We start from the raw sequence: 18,293 nt of genomic DNA on the forward strand, positions 1-18,293 counted from the left end.
ATAATCCCTCAAAAAAATAATAAATTTGTCATTTCAATCCACGACTGTTTGTGGGACACTGCCGTGCGCAATTGGCTGCCGCATTTCGCTCACAAATATACAGTCAATTCACTTTAGTCTATTCTGTGAAGTGCTTTGAGACGTCTAGAAGATGTGAACAGCGCTATATCAAATGCAAGGATTATTATTTTGTTATTATTTATACACTTCAACCTGCTACAATATATACGAAGAGAAATACAAACAACTGTTTGTCACTGGGCTGGAAAATGTAGAAATCTACAAAGGCAGGACCCTTCCATTTGAATTGTCTAATCTGGGCATGTTTCCAGTTGGGTTTTAACAAGAAGGGCCATTCCTCATGTTGAAAGAAAGTGAAGCTTGCAGTGTGTTGGACATGTTGACCTTTAAGAAATAATTAATAATCTACTTCCAAGCTCTAAAATCGTAACCGCTGCCAAGATAAGATATAGTGGAGTCCTGTAGTTCAATGGTTAGAGCACTCGCCTCACAAGCAAGAGACCTGGGTTCGATTCCCGGCAGGGTGAAATGTTGGGCAAGTTTCCTTACTCTACACGACTCTGTTTACCTAGCAGGAAGTAGGAACCCGGTTGTTAAGTCATTTGGTGGATCACTTTTCTGGGCGTAATAATTCCTTCAAATAATAATAAATTGTCACTTCAATCCATGACTGTTTGTGGGACACTGCTGTGCGCAATTGGCTACCGGTTTTCGCCCACAAATTATACAGTCAATTCACTTTACAGTATATTCTGTGAAGTGCTTTGAGACGTCTCAAAGACATGATAAGGCACCATATCAAATGCAATTATTATTATAGTTGAGATCCTGCGTATTTATTTTACAGTATTGGTGAAAAGTTAAGTTACTTAGAGCAAGGAATGTCAGTGCTGGAGAATAGAACATTTTTCCAGTGTCCAGCATCAAGTATTCCCAAGTCAATTTGGGATTGATCTTGTGATAAAACTACGTGGCTGTATCTTCTTCAAAGAGTTCAGCTGCATCATTGCGAAAGGGCAACAAGAGGTGATGAAATTTTGATGTACCCAATTTGCACTATTTCCTGAGGATTGGTAATTACTGATTGTTTGCCATATTAGTGCGCTTACCACAAAGATCCTGCCATTAGTGTGCTCAAGTAATATAATAAATAATAACCCTTGCATTTGATATAGCGCTTTTCACTTCTTCGAGACGTCTCAAAGCGCTTCACAGAATATACTGTAAAATGAATTGACTGTATATTTTGTGGGCGAAACGCAGCAGCCAATCGCACACAGCAGTGTCTCACAAACAGTCGTGGATTGAAGCGACCAACTTATTATCTTTCTTTTCTTGAGGGATTATTATTAGGCATGTGGAGTAAGGAAAGTTGCCCATCGTTTCGCCCCGCCAGGAATCGAACCCAGGTCTCTCGAACTCCACACGTGAAGCAAAAGCAAATAATTGTTCTGTCCACAGCGAGTAAATGATCCAGTTACAGGTTGATGTAAATGGCATAAATGGCGTAAATGCAACAGTGGAACTGTGGTGTACACGTGCAGTCAGTGCATTTCCGGCTTCCTGCACTGATTGGCTACCTTTCTGCGCATAGTACACCAACGCAGTGTGTAGCAAGTGACATCAGGAGTAACTTGCTAACCAGAAACGAGACCAGAAACTATTTATTTTTCCGCACCATGTAATAATGCAAGGTCTGAATTTATGGACTCAAATCACTGCATTATAATAGAGTCGGCCTGCATGGCTTTGCATGCAGTTGTGAGTTTTAGTGAAACTTAATATCTTCTGGGGCTTTGGTACAAGAAATCAGTGAAGCCTTTGATAGTTTCCAATTCTAAATCTGGGTTTGGACAATTTTCTTTTTTGCTTTCCAATTCTGTAAGTTGTTCCATCTGTAAACTGATCATTTATAGCTTGTTTTTTCTCCATATTCATTGCATAAAAAGTAACATGATCTCAACTGAGTGTTGGTTCCCATCCAGAATTCCCATCCAGAATACAGCAAAACTAATAATAATAATCCTTGCATTTGGTATAGTGCTTTTCATGTCTTCCAGACGTCTCAAAGCGCTTCATAGAATATACTGTAAAGTGAATTGACTATATATTTGTGAATTGAATAAGTGAATTGACGGTATAAACTCTCAAAGTATCAATAATAATAATCCTTGTATTTAATATAGCGCCTTATCATGTCTTCGAAACGTCTCCAAGGTCTTCACAGGGCAAACTGTAAAGTGAATTGATTGCATATTTTGTGGGTGAAATATGCTGTATATTTTACAATCCAGTAATACTGGACTATAAGATAATCCAACAGTTTTAACCTCAACATAATCAGTAAAGTCAGGCCCTTCCACAAGAGTTGGGGTTATTCTCCACGGGGTAGGAAGTAAATCATAGACAGTAGGTGAAAATATTCTTGTGGGGGATGGGGGGGTGGGGTGAGTAGAACTCACATGCTCTTTTAGACAGGTGAGCTTGACTGGTCTGTCTTAACTTGCCAGTCGACTTGACTGGCAGGTCCATTGGCTAATCAGAAGTGAAGTGAAGATGCCCCAATGCGCAGGCCATCATATTAGAATGGGACTCCCGGGCACTGCCAAAGAACTGGGAGAGGGGCAAGATGCAAGGATGTGATTATTACTACAATACCATAGGACAGTTTTTTCCCAGGTTGTCTTTTTCAAATCCCTTTGTGCCCTGGCGCCTCCCTACCTCTCCATCCTGCTTATTCCCCAACCTACTACCCGCTGCCACTGCTCGACTGGCTCCAGCCTCCTGCATGTCCCTTGTGCCCTCTGTTCCACCATCGATGGTCGCGCTTTCAGCCACTATGCCTCGAAACTCTGGAATACTCTTCCTCTATCCCTCCACCTGCCCCTCCCCCCAGCTCAGTGTCATGCTCCGCTACTGTCAGGTGCTCTGGGACGCTATCCTGCATGAGAGGCACTATATAAATGCAAATGATTGTTGTTGTTTTCCAGCACATATCATTGAACTATCTGTGAGACACCTGTCCTGGTTGTATTCAGCATCATGATGTTATGGCACTGAATGGATTGGCAAGTTTATTCCTAAGAGGTTTTAAACTGAGGTACTCTTATCTTTCTCACAACCTTGTTATTTCGAAAAGATACAGGTTGTGTCCATAAAAATATTTTTCTACATTATCCAAATGACCTGTTGCAATATTTTCCATTAAGAACTTGTTTAGATGGACCTCCGTTCCTCTGGGTTTTCATATTCGGACTTTATTATGGTCAGAGCTGCCAAGAGGTATCTGCAAACCCTCAGTACGCCATCCAGACCTCTGCTTCTGCAGTGCAGTGGCAAAGAAAACATCACTACTTTGGGGAACAGATTCTTCTCCACATTGAAAGTTCCCCTTCCCCTCCCAGCCCCCACCACGAATCCCCCCCCCACCACCCCCCTTCACCTCTTATGTCCAATTTCCACCTCAGTAACTAACTGGAAAACTTCTGCTGATCTCATGCCCAAGATAAGTCGATATGATTCTAGCATTTTGACAGCAGTTTGGATACCATGTTAATGGAGAGCTTGCAGCTCTAAGATGGCAAATTGTAGTTTTTCTGTCTGTCGTGCATTTTGTGAACAGGTCAACACATATCACACACAATGCTGAATTGAACATAACCAGTTAACACAATCAAAATTGAATTAAGTGGAAATATTATGAATACCCAGCACATCTATGGAATAATATACAATAGTTCCAGACCCTGTAATAACGTACAGAGTGGGTCCATTTATAGCAAGGTCACATTACTGCAAGTTTCACATAATTCATACTTTGCATAAGTCATATTAAATGTATGGTCCCAACTGATATGACTTATGTGAGGTTTACTGTATACACTTCAGCCTGAGCCCTCAAAATGAAACCTATAGAATCAGGAGAACTAACAGAGGTCTGAAATCATTTATTCAAATCTTTGAGTAACAAAAAAAATGACTTTCTATTGCTCAAATACATGTTTGTAAAACATTTTAGGAATAAGCTTCCTGAATTTTGTTTAGAAACCTTGGTACTGGACAACATCTACTGGTTACTGGATATTGGCCTATTCACTCGTTTGTTGCTCAATTGTATTGGCCTGTCTGACAGATCAGTGAAAGAAATGACTTCCAAATACAAAATAATAATAATAAATAATAATCCTTGCATTTGATATAGCGCAAGGATTATTATATTATTTATTATTATGATTCAGAAACTGTATAAGAAAAGTTCTGCAATTCCCCATATTCCTCCACTTATATGTTACACTAATTTAGAAGACAAATTTATAATTAAAGCATATGTTGCAGATGTTCCTGCAGAAGATAGAAAACACATGGAGGTTTTTAAAAAAAAATACAAAGTTCATAGAGAACCTAAAGAACAAATTAAACTTGTGAGGGCTAAAAGAGAGCGTTTTTTGTTTTAACCACAGAGAAGAGATTTTTTTTGAACACACATAGGAAGGGATCTTTGTTCGAGCTTTGGGCGGAAAGATGTTGACAACATTCTCACGCATTTCATGCTGAACTATGTAGCCTACCAGGAAGCTCGCAGGGAGTCAGTTGGTCATTTGATCAATTACCAAGTTAATCAGTAATTGATCGATATGATTAGTATTATAAAATTTGCCAGACCTTATATTTTGCTGTACAAAAGTAGTAGTAGCACCAGCACGGAGAAGAGATGGACAGCATTTTCAGTAACTGAAACACTCCTCAAACACAGCACTTGCAGCATTGTTTCCTTGCAACAATATGTGATGCGCACTTGAAAGGGACCATCTGACTTTTGCAGAAGCAACTTGACCTAAAGAAAATGAAATGAGTATCCCTTCAAAGGTTTTAATGTTCTAACCTTTGCACATTAGTATCTCAAAAGCACCAATACCATCTCATATTTAACTGCAGAACTCATCAGTGTTAAAACTCAGGCTGCAAACTTATACTTCAACGGACGTGGGCCATGGAATTGGTTTGTTTGCCAAGTTTAAACAGGGTTCTTATTAATACTAAATCAACCTAACACTCCGAAATGAGGTAAGCAGAATAAGTCCCTCATGGAGAGAATGTGCATTCCATTCCAATATTCAAGTGTTTCCATGTGTAGGTGGGTGCATGGAACTATTGATTTGGTTTGGATACTCTTAAGCATGGTGATGGATTTCCCCATGTGTCACACACCTGACTGATCAAAAAAATATAGGTCAATAGTTTTCTATCAAGTAATGTTTGGAAGTTGGTTGCACAGTGGAGCTGAACGAGGATGGAGGAAGCGCTTCAAGATGCCATCTGCCATGAAGGGTGCTATATGAATGCAAGTTCTGGTTGTTCAAGAGCCTGATGGGGTCTGAGAAGTCACCAGAACTATCATGTACAGCAGATTCCCTGAAGAAATGTTCAGTTGGAGGATGATCCATTACCACTCAGCAGGTTTCCACTTGGCACATTTTAGACACCATTTCCCAATAATGTAGCAAGCATCCAAGACCTACATTGGTCGGCTGTTTTGCACTGAAATCAAGCCATTTCGTCTAGGATTGGAATATCAGTAAATATCACACCGATTAATTGTTAATTAGAAGCACTTAAATCCCTTCCCCATTACCAACAACAGGAGTTCAAGCAAACATACACTTTAACGTAAGAAAATTGTGTTTACCAAAATGAGATAATGAGAATGTATAATAAAGCCCCTCGCTCTGGCCAGTGATATAAATTTAAATTAAACAAGCAGCAACAACAACAAATTACATTTGTATAGCGCCTTTCACGTCAGGAGGATGTTCCAAAGCACTGGACAGTCAAGTATCCAGACCTGAGCTGGTGTTTGGGATCAGGAGGGGTGGAGGGTGGGAATGCGAGCAAGCACTATACACTTTTTTTTNAAAAAGTACTAAAATAAGAAAAATATGTTTGTAACTTACTTCAATTGTCTTGGGATAGAGATGTGTGCTAGGGAAATTGTGCTTGTAAACTTCATTAGCAACAGTATTGATGTCAATCGCAGCAATGACTTCTGCAGGAATGCAACTTTCTGCAACAGAGAAAAAAATATGCATTGCAGCAATTTTATCTGATGTCACTCCATTGCAGAGCTCCATTGCATTGTTTGAGGTGCCATCCATTGGATTAGACTTCAAGTCGAGGTTCTGTCTGCCTGTTCAGATGAACGTTAAAGATTCCACAATACTATTTGTAAAGAAAGAGACTTTTCCTGGCCAACAATCCCCCAGTTAAAATTACTCGTTCATTTCATGTCTGCTGCTTTTGCCTGCAACAATTATTATAATAATTGTGGCGTTCAATAATATTTGTCAAGGGATACTGCGATGTCTTAGTTTACTATTTATGAAAATACTGGTTAAACTTGTGCATAACATGTTTTAATGCAGGTAAATGGAGAGAATTACCCTTAGCTTATCTAATTACAATACAAACTTACATTTATACAGTGCCTTTCGTGTCGGGAGGACGTCCCAAGGCCCCTAACTTTCCTGGCTTAGCACCCTGGCTGGGGCTGGGAGCGAAGGGGGTGGGGAGGGGAAAGATAACCCAAGGCATGGTCGAAGAGGTAGATCTTGAGACAGACCTTGAAAAACGTGAGGGATCTAGTCAGAGAGACTCTGGGACGGAGTTCCAGAAAGTGAGTAAAAGCCCGACCGTAAATGTTAGGGCATGGTACGTAAAGCAGGCCGGTGCCCCCTTGAGAGAAGGGAGTGGCCAGATCGGTACAGTTTGAGGAGGTTGTAAAGGTAGGTTGGAGCAAAACCTTGGAGAATTTAAAGGTCACTAACCAATGAAAAGGACTGAGTAAAATAATAAAAGGCCTTGCATTTGATATCATGATTTCGAGACGTCTCAAAGTGCTTCACAGAATATACTGTAAAGTGAATTGACTGTTTATTTTGTGGACAAAACGTGGCAGCCAATTGCACACAGCGGTGTCCCACAAACAGTCATGGATTGAGTGACCAATTTATTTATTTATTTATTTGTGGAGGGATTATTACCCCCAGAAAAGCGATCCGCCAATCGACTAACAACCTTCTTACTGATAGGTAAACAGAGTTGTGTGGAGTAAGGAAACTTGTCCAACGTTTGCCTTACCTGGAATACCATGCATAGAACTTCTGTACATCTTGTATATAAAATATTTTACATAAAGTCAAAAAGTTCCATGTTATTTATTAATAATAATTGTTACATAGCACCTTTCACATCAGGAGAATGTCCCAAAGTGCTTCACAGGATACACTGTAAAGTGTAGTGACTGTGTGCTTTGTGGTGGAACCTGGAAGTTAGGTTGCGCACAGCAATGTTCCACAAATAGCCATGAAGTGAATGACCCATTTTATTGGGGGATTGTTGGCCAGAACAACAGGAGAAACTGCTTTCTCTTTTACAGCAGTGTATGAGATCTTAAACGTCCACTTGAAAAAGCAGACAGGCGCTTGGCTTAACTTCTCATCCGATGAACGTATTTTAGAAGACATATTTCACATGATTACAAGTGGCAAGCAGGTTACAAAGTGATAAAATGTTCTCGTCTCAAAAAAGCAGAACCGTCAGGCCCACAAAGATTAACATCAAATTCTTATCCAACTGTTTTGGCAATTTCACAAAGAATATAAGAGCCATAAAAGCTGGAAGCTCCAATGCCACCAAACCCATGAGAATCTAGTTTCACATATTCAATGCACAGCAGGAAATATCTGTGGTTTAAGGAAGTGGGTATGATTCACTGCTTAAAACTTTCAGCCTTAAACTCCTACAGATTTCACAGTATTACTCATGTTCAGCTGAATAGAAAAAAAAACAATGTTTGATCCAGATCTGTTCATCATTAATATAAACGGACATAAAAGAGGTTTGATTCAGTCAAAACAACAACAACTTCCATTTATAGAGTGCCCTCCACGCGGGTAGCATCCCGGAGCACTTACATACAAAAATGTATGTATGGTGGTAAAGTATACACAGAATTTACATTTGAATATAGCTTTCTGTTAACTTGTGGGACATTTCTGTGGGCAAATTGGCTGCTGGTATGCCTACAATATGTCCTCTCCCTTGAAAGGTGTTTTATCGAATGCAAGGATAATTATTATTTTATTATAGGACCTGATTGGCAGCTTTATCAGCAATCAACTAGTAATTCTTATTTATGTTATTAGCAATTGCCAATTTCCATGGCAACTCAAAAAGGTTACTAAATGTGTTTTACTCAACAATCATAAAGCTTGGCACGAATGTAAATTGGATGGGAGAAACTCTTCAATTAAGTATATGTCAAAGGGTAATGGCATATGGAAGTCATATTTGTAATACCACAGAGTAATAATGGCCTGAAGAGATCACAAGAACTCCACAAGAGTCATTACAAAAACGACATCACAAGTGGTATTTTCCAAGTACCAATTTTCCCCAAGTCACACGATTGCAATTAAGTTTTGTTTATATTTATACATTTCACCAACGGATGGTTGGAGACAAATGAATGTTCCGTTTGCTGCGTTATTGAGGTACAACAAACAATCAATCAGATATTAAGTCTGATTGATGAGATCATGACTCGGTCTATTTTTGGGGTGTAGACCGAGTCATGATCTCATCAATAAGAATTACTATCTGATTGATTATTCTTGTACCTCAATAACGCAGCAAATGGAACATTCTATGTCCAATGCATGATTCTATATATATTTCAAAATATAGTGTAGGATACAGTATAAGTGCTAATTTTGCAGTAATGGGGGGGCTCTGCACTACAATTATGAAGGTCTTCACCTTCAAGTTAACTTAACCCTTAATGTCAGTCTAGCTCAATTGAAAAGATCTTCAATTGCCTCTGAAAACACAACCTCCGAGTCAGAAGGTTGTGGGTTCAATCCCTGCATTGGGACTCGAACTCACGTAGTCCAAGCTGACACTCCAATGCAGTGCTAGGTGTATTGCATTGTCAGAGGTGCCGTCCTTCGGAAGAGTTGTTAAACCAAGATTTTGTCTGCATGTTTAGGTGAACGTTAAAGATCCCATGGCACTATTCAAAAAGAGAAGGGAGTTTCTCCCGATGTCCTGGCCAACAACCCCCCCAAATAAAATTGGTCATTCACTTCATGACTATTAGTGGGACATTGTTGTGTGTAATTGGGCTGCTGCATTCACCTACAAATACACTCGCTCCATTGCACAACATATCCTGTGAAGCGCTTTGAGATGTCTTCCCAATGTAAAAAGGCGCTTTATCAAATGCAACGATTATTATTATTAACAAGATGACTGCTCAGATTCTATAAAAACTTGCATTTATATCACACTTTTCTTGGAAGATGACTGTCTCAAAGCATTTCACAACAATGGTAGGAATCCCTGATGAGGGAAGAAAGGTGAGGGAGTTTGAGGGGTTCACCAAAGGCAAGATCAAAGCAATATAATTTGAAGGTAGCATTGATAGTAGGATGCAGCGAGGAAGAAACAGAAGACAGCCATTGGAATGATGATGGGTACAGACAGAATAGAGCTGGAGGAAATAAATTGCAGAGTGGGCAAGATCTTGAAGGGATTTCTTGATCTTAATGTCGATCTGCTGCAGTACTTGGTACCAGCAGAGCCTTGTGAGGATGGAGGTAAAAATGTGAATAGCCAGGACAGGATCCGAGACAAGTAATTTTGAGATTATAAATAATAATCCTTACATTTGATATAGTTTTCATGTTGGGAGGACATTCCAAACTGCTTCACAGGATTTACTGCAAAGTGTAGTGACTGTGGATTTTATAGTTGAATGCGGCAGCCAATTTGTGCACCCCAATGTCCGACAAGTAGACACAAAGTGAGTGACCAATCATATTTTGGGGGAATTATTAGCCAGGGCACCAGAAAATACTCCCTTCTCTTTTCAAATAGTGTTATGCAATCTTTATAAAGTCCACCAACATAAGGAATTAAGATGCGTCGTCATGAAGATTGGGAATTAGCCTTTTCAAATTTTAACTGGCTGAGCACTACACTGAAGGTCAGCATAGCCTCTGTTTCTGCAAATATAAATCCACAGTTCTAAGGTGCCAGACTTTCTATTTCAAAGCACAAACGTTGGACAAGCAGATCTGTGTGTTAACTCTATAACTGTTCTGCTCCATGCAATTAGCGGTCTCGTTTCACCCACAAAATGACAGTTAATTCACTTTACAAATATTTTAGCAACAAAATTACATTTGTAAAGCGCCTTTCACGTCGGGAGGCCGTCCGTCCAAAGGCGCTGAACAGTCGGAGATTAGGACCTGAGCATGGGGGGGCAGGGTTGGGGTGAGGGAGTGCATAGAGGTAGGAGGGCGGCTGAAGGCACGGTCGAAAAGGATGGTCTTGAGTTGTGCCTTGAAGGGGGCAAGACGAGGGAGCAAGGGGATGGGATTGTGGGATGGAGTTACAGAGGGTGGGCCGAGAGGCTGTAGAGGGTTGTCCTCAGGGAGAGGTTTCCTAACATTCCTAATATTGATTAACTAGCAGTTCGCCACAAATGTTTAATTGCTGAAATAGGATGGAAAAGAAAACAATTGTAGCACTTCTTCAGAAACCTGAGAATGGAATCTGGCAGGAAAACAGTCTAAATTTCCAGTTGGTAAGTTTGTATTGTGTAAGGATGCCAAGAGGTGATAAAAGGCTGCTTTTAAGTTTAACATTGCATCTGAAAATTTACATAAAAGTTGTTCGCAGAAAAGCTTCGAACAGCTGGAAGACTGCTTTGCTGTTTCTCACATAAATAAAAACATGAAAGAACAGGCATGTCGTAATAGAGTGCTTTAGATCCTTTTTATTTTCGTCACCAAATAAAAGTAAACTTAACGAAACAGAACATTGTATCTTCAGCTAAGTGCTGCAGCACGTTTCAGGTATTATAAAATTTGTACAATCTACCGATACAGAATTCCACAGCAAATTATAATGCTGTTAGACCCTAATTTTTATGAAATTCTGCCAAGCATATACATTAGGAATCTAAATTGAACATTATTTGGCCCCACAATGCAGGTTGTCTGCTCATCTCATCCTTCTTCATGGAACATCACTATGTGTTGGTCTATACACAACATTCACAAAGCTGCCAACAATTTCCCCAGATCAGCACTTGGTCAACGTTCACAGTTTCGACATAACGTTTCTCAGCTGCCATCTGAGAATCCGAGCCATTGCTCGGGCTCGGCTGTTTGGTGAGGTTTTTTATTTGGTCCACCCGGTATCTGACCCAAGTAGAAATCCATTCTCATGTATAAGATTATCCAAACCAGATGGAGAGTTCCATATTTAGCACCGAACGTTGCCATTTTTTTTGGTCTGGAACGGAATGCGTACTTTCTCCTCGGAGGGCGCAAAGCAACCCTTTTACCTAATTTTGGAGAGTCTGAAGACACGAGTTGTGTCATGCTCCGGGCGTGGGAGGCGGGAGGCGGACACGGTCTGCTTGTGAACCCGACCGGGGGGGCGGGTGGGGGGGGAGAGCCCGGGGGGGGGGGAGCCGGGGGGGGGGAGAGCCCGGGGTGGGGGGGGAGCCTGGGGGGGGATGGGGGAGTGCCGAGGGGGGGGATGGGGGAGAGCCGGGGGGGGGGGGGAGAGCCCGGGGTGGGGGGGGGGGGGAGAGCCCGGGGTGGGGGGGGGGGGGAGAGCCCGGGGTGGGGGGGGGGGGGGGGGAGAGCCCGGGGGGGGGGGGGGGGGGGAGAGCCCGGGGGGGGGGGGAGAGCCCGGGGTGGGGGGGGGGGGAGCCCGGGGTGGGGGGGGGGGGAGAGCCCGGGTGGGGGGGGGGGAGAGCCCGGGGGGGGGGGGAGAGCCCGGGGTGGGGGGGATGGGGGGAGAGCCGGTGTGGGTGGGGGAGAGAGAGCCTGGGGGTGGGGGGGGTAATGCTGGAGTGTAACCAGGTTAAGCCCACACGGTGTGTGAGTGACATGATGGCCGGGCTGGGCCGGGTTGCCCCGGGGCTGGGCCGGGGCCGGGCAGGGCTGGGCTGGGCCGCCCCGGGGCTGGGCCGGGTTGCCCCGGGGCCGGGCTGAGTTGCCCCGGGGCCGGGCAGGGCTTTGGTTGGAGGGTTATCAGGGGCTGAGCGGGAGGATTCCCGGCCTCTCGCCTCTCGGCCCCACGTTACCTCTGAGCGCCCAGTGCATCCCCCCGATACCGCTGTACAGCTCCAGCACCCGCGGCCCCGGCCCCGGCCTCGGCCTCGGCTCCCCCCGAGCGGCGGCCTCCATCTGCGGCTCCGGCTGTGCCCGAGCGGCGGGACCCGGGTCTCGGCTGTGCCCGAGCGGCGGGGCCCGGGTCTCGGCTGTGCCCGAGCGGCGGGGCCCGGGTCTCGGCTGTGCCCGAGCGGCGGGGCCCGGGTCTCGGCTGTTTCTCGGGGCCTCAGTCCCGCCACCTCCGGCAGCCGCGACCTCCCGTCACACCTCGTCACTGACCCAGTCACGTCATCACACCTTATATACACCCTATAGCTGTACACCCTATAGATATACACCTCATACATATGCATTCTATGGGTATACACCTTGTAGATATACATCCTATATAGGTCTTGTGGGTGTAAAGCCCATAGATATACCCCCTATAGGTATGTACCCTGTAGATACACACCCTATAGATATGTGTCCTGTACATATAGGTCCTGTGGGTGTAGCGTCTATACATATACACCCCATAGATGCACATCCTATAGATATACACCCTGTACACATACGCTCCATAGATATACACCCTATAGATATACACCCTATGCACATACGCTCCATAGATATACACCCTATAGATGTACGCCGTATAGATATGTCGTCTATGCAGATATACGCTACAGATATACACCCTATATGGATATACACCATATAGATATACACATTATAGAGCCATATAAATATACGCTGAATAGATATACATCCTACAGATATACACACTATAGATATACACCATATGGATACACACACTACATATTTGCACACCATATGGATATACATACTGTAGATATACACACCATATACAACAACAACAACAAAATTACATTTATAGAGCACCTTTCACGTCGGGAGGATGTCCCAAAGCGCTGAACAGTCAGGTGTCGGGGCCCGAGCATGGGGGAGGGGTGGTGTAGGTCTTGATACCGGCCTTGAAGGAGGCAAGGGATATACTCAGATCCATATAGATATTATACACACTTGTGCACCATATAGATATATACAGACCCATGCACCATATAATAATCCTAGCATTTGATATAGCGTCTTATCACATCGTTGAGACGTCTCAAAGCGCTTCACAGAATATACTGTAAAGTGGAGTGACTATATTTTGTGGGCAAAACGCAGCAGCCAATTGCACACAGCAGTGTCCCACAAGCAGTCGTGGATTGAGTGACCACATTTTTTNGAAGGGATGGACTATTACCACCAGAAAGTGATCCACCAATCGACTAACAAGCGAGTTCCTACTTACTGCAAAGTAAACGCGTGTGTGTGGAGTAAAGAAACTTACTTAAGGTTTTGCCCTGTCCTGCCTGGGTATCGAACCCGGGTCCTTGCTAACCAGTGCTCTAACCACTATGCTGCAGGGGTTATCACTGACCTTGGGTGATCCTGTGGTGTGGTGGGGGCTGAGCCTGGGGTTAGGGGGTAGTATATCTATACATCCATAAATATAGATATTACTACAAACCAATATACCATACAGATATTATACATAGACCCATATATCATTTAGATAATATACATAAACCCATATCCCTCATAGGTATATATTATACATAGATCCATACACCATGTTGATATATATAGACCCTTACATCAGATAATATTATACATAAACTATGGAGATATATACACAATATAGATATGTTATGCATAAACCTATACACATCATACATACTATACATAAATAAACCAACCATATAGACATATTATACATATAACAACAACTTGTATTTATATAGCACCCTTCACACCTGATGGCATCTCGGAGCGCTTTGCTATGGTATAGTATATACTGGTATACTATATATTTTTCATGAACCTATATACTGTTTGCTCTCTATACACTATAGATACAGACTATGTGTTTACTCTACATGCATTACATACATTATAACATACATATACTTTATACACATTGTCAAAAAAAAATCATTTTCTTTAATTGAGACAAGTTAGCATGGGGATACTACTTTTCAAAGGGGAAATCATGGTACCGGTTTGAATGGCACAGCAAACACCAATAAACACCTTGGCTTCAACATCCTCACAAACAAGACACCGATCTGCCCAATCAGACCACCATTATCATCTCTCACCGAAACTCTGATGAATATGCTCCTGGCCCCAGGTGCTATGCCCCCGCAATCTAAACTAATCCTTATCAATGTCCTGTCTTTATTGTGTCTTTCACACAATGATGGAGATGGAGTCTAAGAGAGGAGAGTTCTCAAAACAAGGGAGAGTAGGAAAAACAAGACAGTGGGGAAAACAAGTGAGACTGGGGAAAACAAGGAGATAAGCAGATTGGAGGGAGGATTGCTTGGTGAATCTCCTCTGGGAACTGAGAGAGGATCCAGATCTTTCAATGCGTTGAATCTAAGATCGAGTGTAGTATCTGTTCTTATCACTTATTCCTTGGGTTGTACAGTTCCTGGCAGTGAGCTCAGCCTTTGAGGTCTTGGATCGGTGTAGCCACCATTCGTTCTGAGCCTCCCCCTGATTTATTCAACAGCAACAACAACTTGAATTTATATAGCGCCCTTCATGCAGGATAGCGTTCCAGAGTGCTTCACAGTGGCGGAGTCTGACACCGAGCCAGGGGGAGAGGAAGTGAGAGGTGACCGTAAGCACAATCAAAAAGGAAGGTCTTTAGATGAAATTTGAAAGTGGGGAGAGAAAGGACAAGGTGGTGTTTTGAATCAATTGTCTTTTGTGTATGGTGGAGCTGGGGAGACCAGCGAGAAGGGCATTGGAATAGTCCAGCCAGGAAGTGACAAAGGCGTGGACGAGGGTTTCGGCTGTTTTGGTTGTGAGATAAGGACGGAAGCAAGTAATGTGACAGGTGGAAAAAAGGGAACGGATGTGGGGTAGAAAGGAAAGCTGGGGATGGAAACCTGATCAACTCTAGGTTGCGCACGGGCTCGGTGAGTATGAAGGAGAGCCCGGGCAGGTCGAGGAGTTCAGACCCGCAGGAGTGAAGATGTTCATGGGAGCCAAAGAGTATGGCTTCCATCTTGCCAACATTCAGCTGCAGGAAATTTGTGCTCGTCCAGGTCTTGACGTCCGTCAAACAAGCTAACAAGACATCAGTGGACGGAGTCACAGCTGGAGGAAGAGATGTAGATTTGGGGGCCATCCCCATTCATGTGGAAGTTGACATTGCCGAGAGGGAGCATGTAGATGAGGAAAAGAATGGGGTCAAGAATGAAGCCGGGGTGCTCCACAAGTGGTACCCAAACGAGGAAAAAACATTTGCCAAGATGTATTGTTGATGGTTTATTAAGTAGGACTCGAATCATGCGAGCGTGGTCCCACTAAGGTGGTTGAGGGAGTAGAGGCGGTAGAGGAGAGTTGGCATGAGCGACTGTGTCGAATGCGTGGAGAGGTCTTTGGAAAATGAGGAGGCAGAGGGAGCCTTGATCACAGAGAGAATGTCATTTGTTACTTTGATGAACGCTGTCTCTGTGCTGTGGGCAGGGCGAAAATCTGCCCACAACACAGAGAAAAACAATTCATGGGATACAGAGACACCTTAGAGCAGAATTGCCAGCCCTCGACCCCTTTTAGCTAGGATTGGGATTGCAGGGACCTCATTCTGAGGTGTATGATCCACCTTCACAAGGAGGAGTGGAGAAACTGGTAGATGGATCTACCCTGACCCCAGGCTCAGATTGAGCTTGCCGAGATCGGAGAGGTGATATGGCCACTTGAATTGTTTGAGTTGTCGTGAGCAAGGAATTGGGCTCCTGTCGCCATTTGATGATTTGGGACCCACAAACTGCCGTTCCCATTTGTGGGTCCCAAATATTAAAAGAGTTGAAGTAACATCACCTCTACCTGTAAAGGTCATTCGTTCTCGTTCACATTATTATATCAAACAACAACAAGATTTCATTTATAGAGCGCCTTTCACGTCGGGAGGACGTCCCAAGGCGCTGGACAGTTGGGTCGGGACCCGAGCAGGGGGGAAATGGTCAGGGTGAGGGGAGGGAAGGGAGGGAGGGAGCGAGGAGGGGGTAGAGAGTCGAGAGGGGAGCTGAAGGCACGGTTGAAGAGAAACGTCTTGAGACCGGCCTTGAAGGAGGAAAGGGAGGAAGCAAGGCGAAGGCACTGGGGGATGGAGTTTCAGAGCCTAGGGGCTGAGAGGCTGATAATAATAAAATAATCCTTATGTGAAAGGAGGACATATCAATGTAAATTGGAGTCCAATAGCATAATGGTTAACACATTCACCTCACTAGTGAGAGGTCCCAGGTTCAATTCCTGGGCAGGGTGAAACCTTAGGCAAGTTTTCTTACTCCACAAGCCTCGGTTTACCTAGTAGCAAAAAGGAATCCGGTTATTAGTCAATATTCATATCGCTTTCTGAAGTTAATAATCCTTCGCCCCCAAAAAATTTAGTTACTCAATCCACGATTGTTTGTGGGATACTATTGTGTGCAGTTGTCTGCCATGTTTCACAAAATACACAGTCAATCCACTTTACAATATATTCTGTGAAGCGCTTTGAGACGTCTGAATGGCATGATAAGGCGCTATATCAAATGCAAGGATTATTATTATTAAATCGGTATTGTATATCCTTTACATGTCCTATTTATAATATCTACACAACCCATATCCGATTGATTACACACAGGGCTCTAACTCTCAACGCAGGCGCACTTGGAATCTTGACTCGCCACGTGGTGATATAAGCCAGGGGCCCTGGAGGAGAGGAAAGCTGCCACCACTGCTGCCAAGATGATGATGAGTACGTTAGCAATCCGCCACTTGAGATTGCCACAGAGTATTGACTTGTTTCTGACATTCTGACACTCCAAGGATATCACCTTGGAGTCAGGTCAGCTTTAAAGTACCTCTTGCACACACACACCCCCACCTTCCCGGGAAGAATTAGAGCAAAATACTAATGATGATGAATAAGGCAAGCAGACAAAGTCACTGAAAAAATGGGAAAAAAGGAAAACAAAACATGAAAGTTTCCAAGGAACAGGAAGAAAAATAGAACAACAAGGGGCAATATTGTGGAAGAAATTGAGTAATGGATTGAAAATAGAAAACAAAGTGTTCTTCTGTTCATTGTATAACAAACAATAAATAATAATAATAATAATAATCCTTGCATTTGATATAGCGCTTTTCACGGCTTCTAGACGTCCCAAAGCGCTTCACAGAATATACTGTAAAGTGAATTGACTGTATATTTGTGGGCAAACACGGCAGCCAATTGCGCACAGCAATGTCCCACAAACAGTCGTAGATTGAAGATGACCAATTTATTATTGTTTTATTTTTTTGGAGGGATTATTATTAGGCGTGTGGAGTAAGGAAACTTGCCCAAGGTTTCGCCCTCTGCCTGGAATTGAACTCAGGTCTCTCACTTGCAAAGCGAGTGCTCTAACCACTGAGCTACAGGACTCCATAAAATGATATGACTCTTCAAAGTTGGACAACTGAGAGAATGGAAGAAGAACAAAAGTTGGAAAATTAATCTAAAAGGGGAAGGAACTGAGTAAGAAGGGAAGGAACTGAGAAAGGGAACTATTTTTCATCATATAGTCTCAAAGGTACTTTATCTTTGCTCTTAATAGACACTTGGAATCATAATATGGAATGTGGTGTTCAAGCACTGCATAATGTACTGCAACATTACAATATGCCTATAAGTCAGCAATTATGGGTAAAAGATCAAAAATCAAAAATAAGTAAAATACTTTTTGTATGTATATCTTGATGCTACCTTGTGTGAAGGGCGCTATGTAAATGCATGTTGTTGTTATCAAGACTTCTCAAAGCACTTCACAGGATATACTGTAATGTGGGGAATATATACATTTTGAATTATTTTAATGTGTTAAAGGCTTGTCTTCTGTCTATGAAATTATCCGACCACTTGTAGGAACTTAATATTAGCAGAAGTTGCAGTTATGCAATATATAACGGGCACTGCATTTCACCACTTAATAAAATGTGATACTCAAGATATTGACAAAAGCCTTGCGTTTAACCTACAAGTGATTGCCT

At 42.9% G+C, this 18,293-nt stretch overlaps 1 protein-coding gene across 3 annotated transcripts in view; it reads right to left on the minus strand.

The window, feature by feature from the left end:
- The window catches only part of trdmt1 (tRNA aspartic acid methyltransferase 1), a 37,315-nt gene extending 25,024 nt beyond the window's left edge, over positions 1-12,291 (minus strand). The window contains exons 1-2 of one of the 3 annotated variants that reach the window (XM_007898179.2): positions 12,182-12,291; positions 5,973-6,082 (exon numbers count right to left, since the gene is read on the minus strand). In XM_007898179.2, the coding sequence (XP_007896370.1) occupies positions 5,973-6,082; positions 12,182-12,284 (213 nt within the window). In that variant the 5' untranslated portion in view covers positions 12,285-12,291. Of the gene's footprint in view, positions 1-4,683; positions 4,856-5,972; positions 6,083-12,181 lie in introns of those variants that run through there. The other 2 variants (XM_007898180.2, XM_042332197.1) reach the window with 2 other exon arrangements.
- Between the last annotated feature and the right edge of the window lie 6,002 nt (positions 12,292-18,293).

The sequence above is a fragment of the Callorhinchus milii genome, unplaced genomic scaffold, assembly GCF_018977255.1.
Source record: "Callorhinchus milii isolate IMCB2004 unplaced genomic scaffold, IMCB_Cmil_1.0 Scaffold2, whole genome shotgun sequence".
NCBI classification, from domain to species: Eukaryota; Metazoa; Chordata; class Chondrichthyes; order Chimaeriformes; family Callorhinchidae; genus Callorhinchus; species Callorhinchus milii.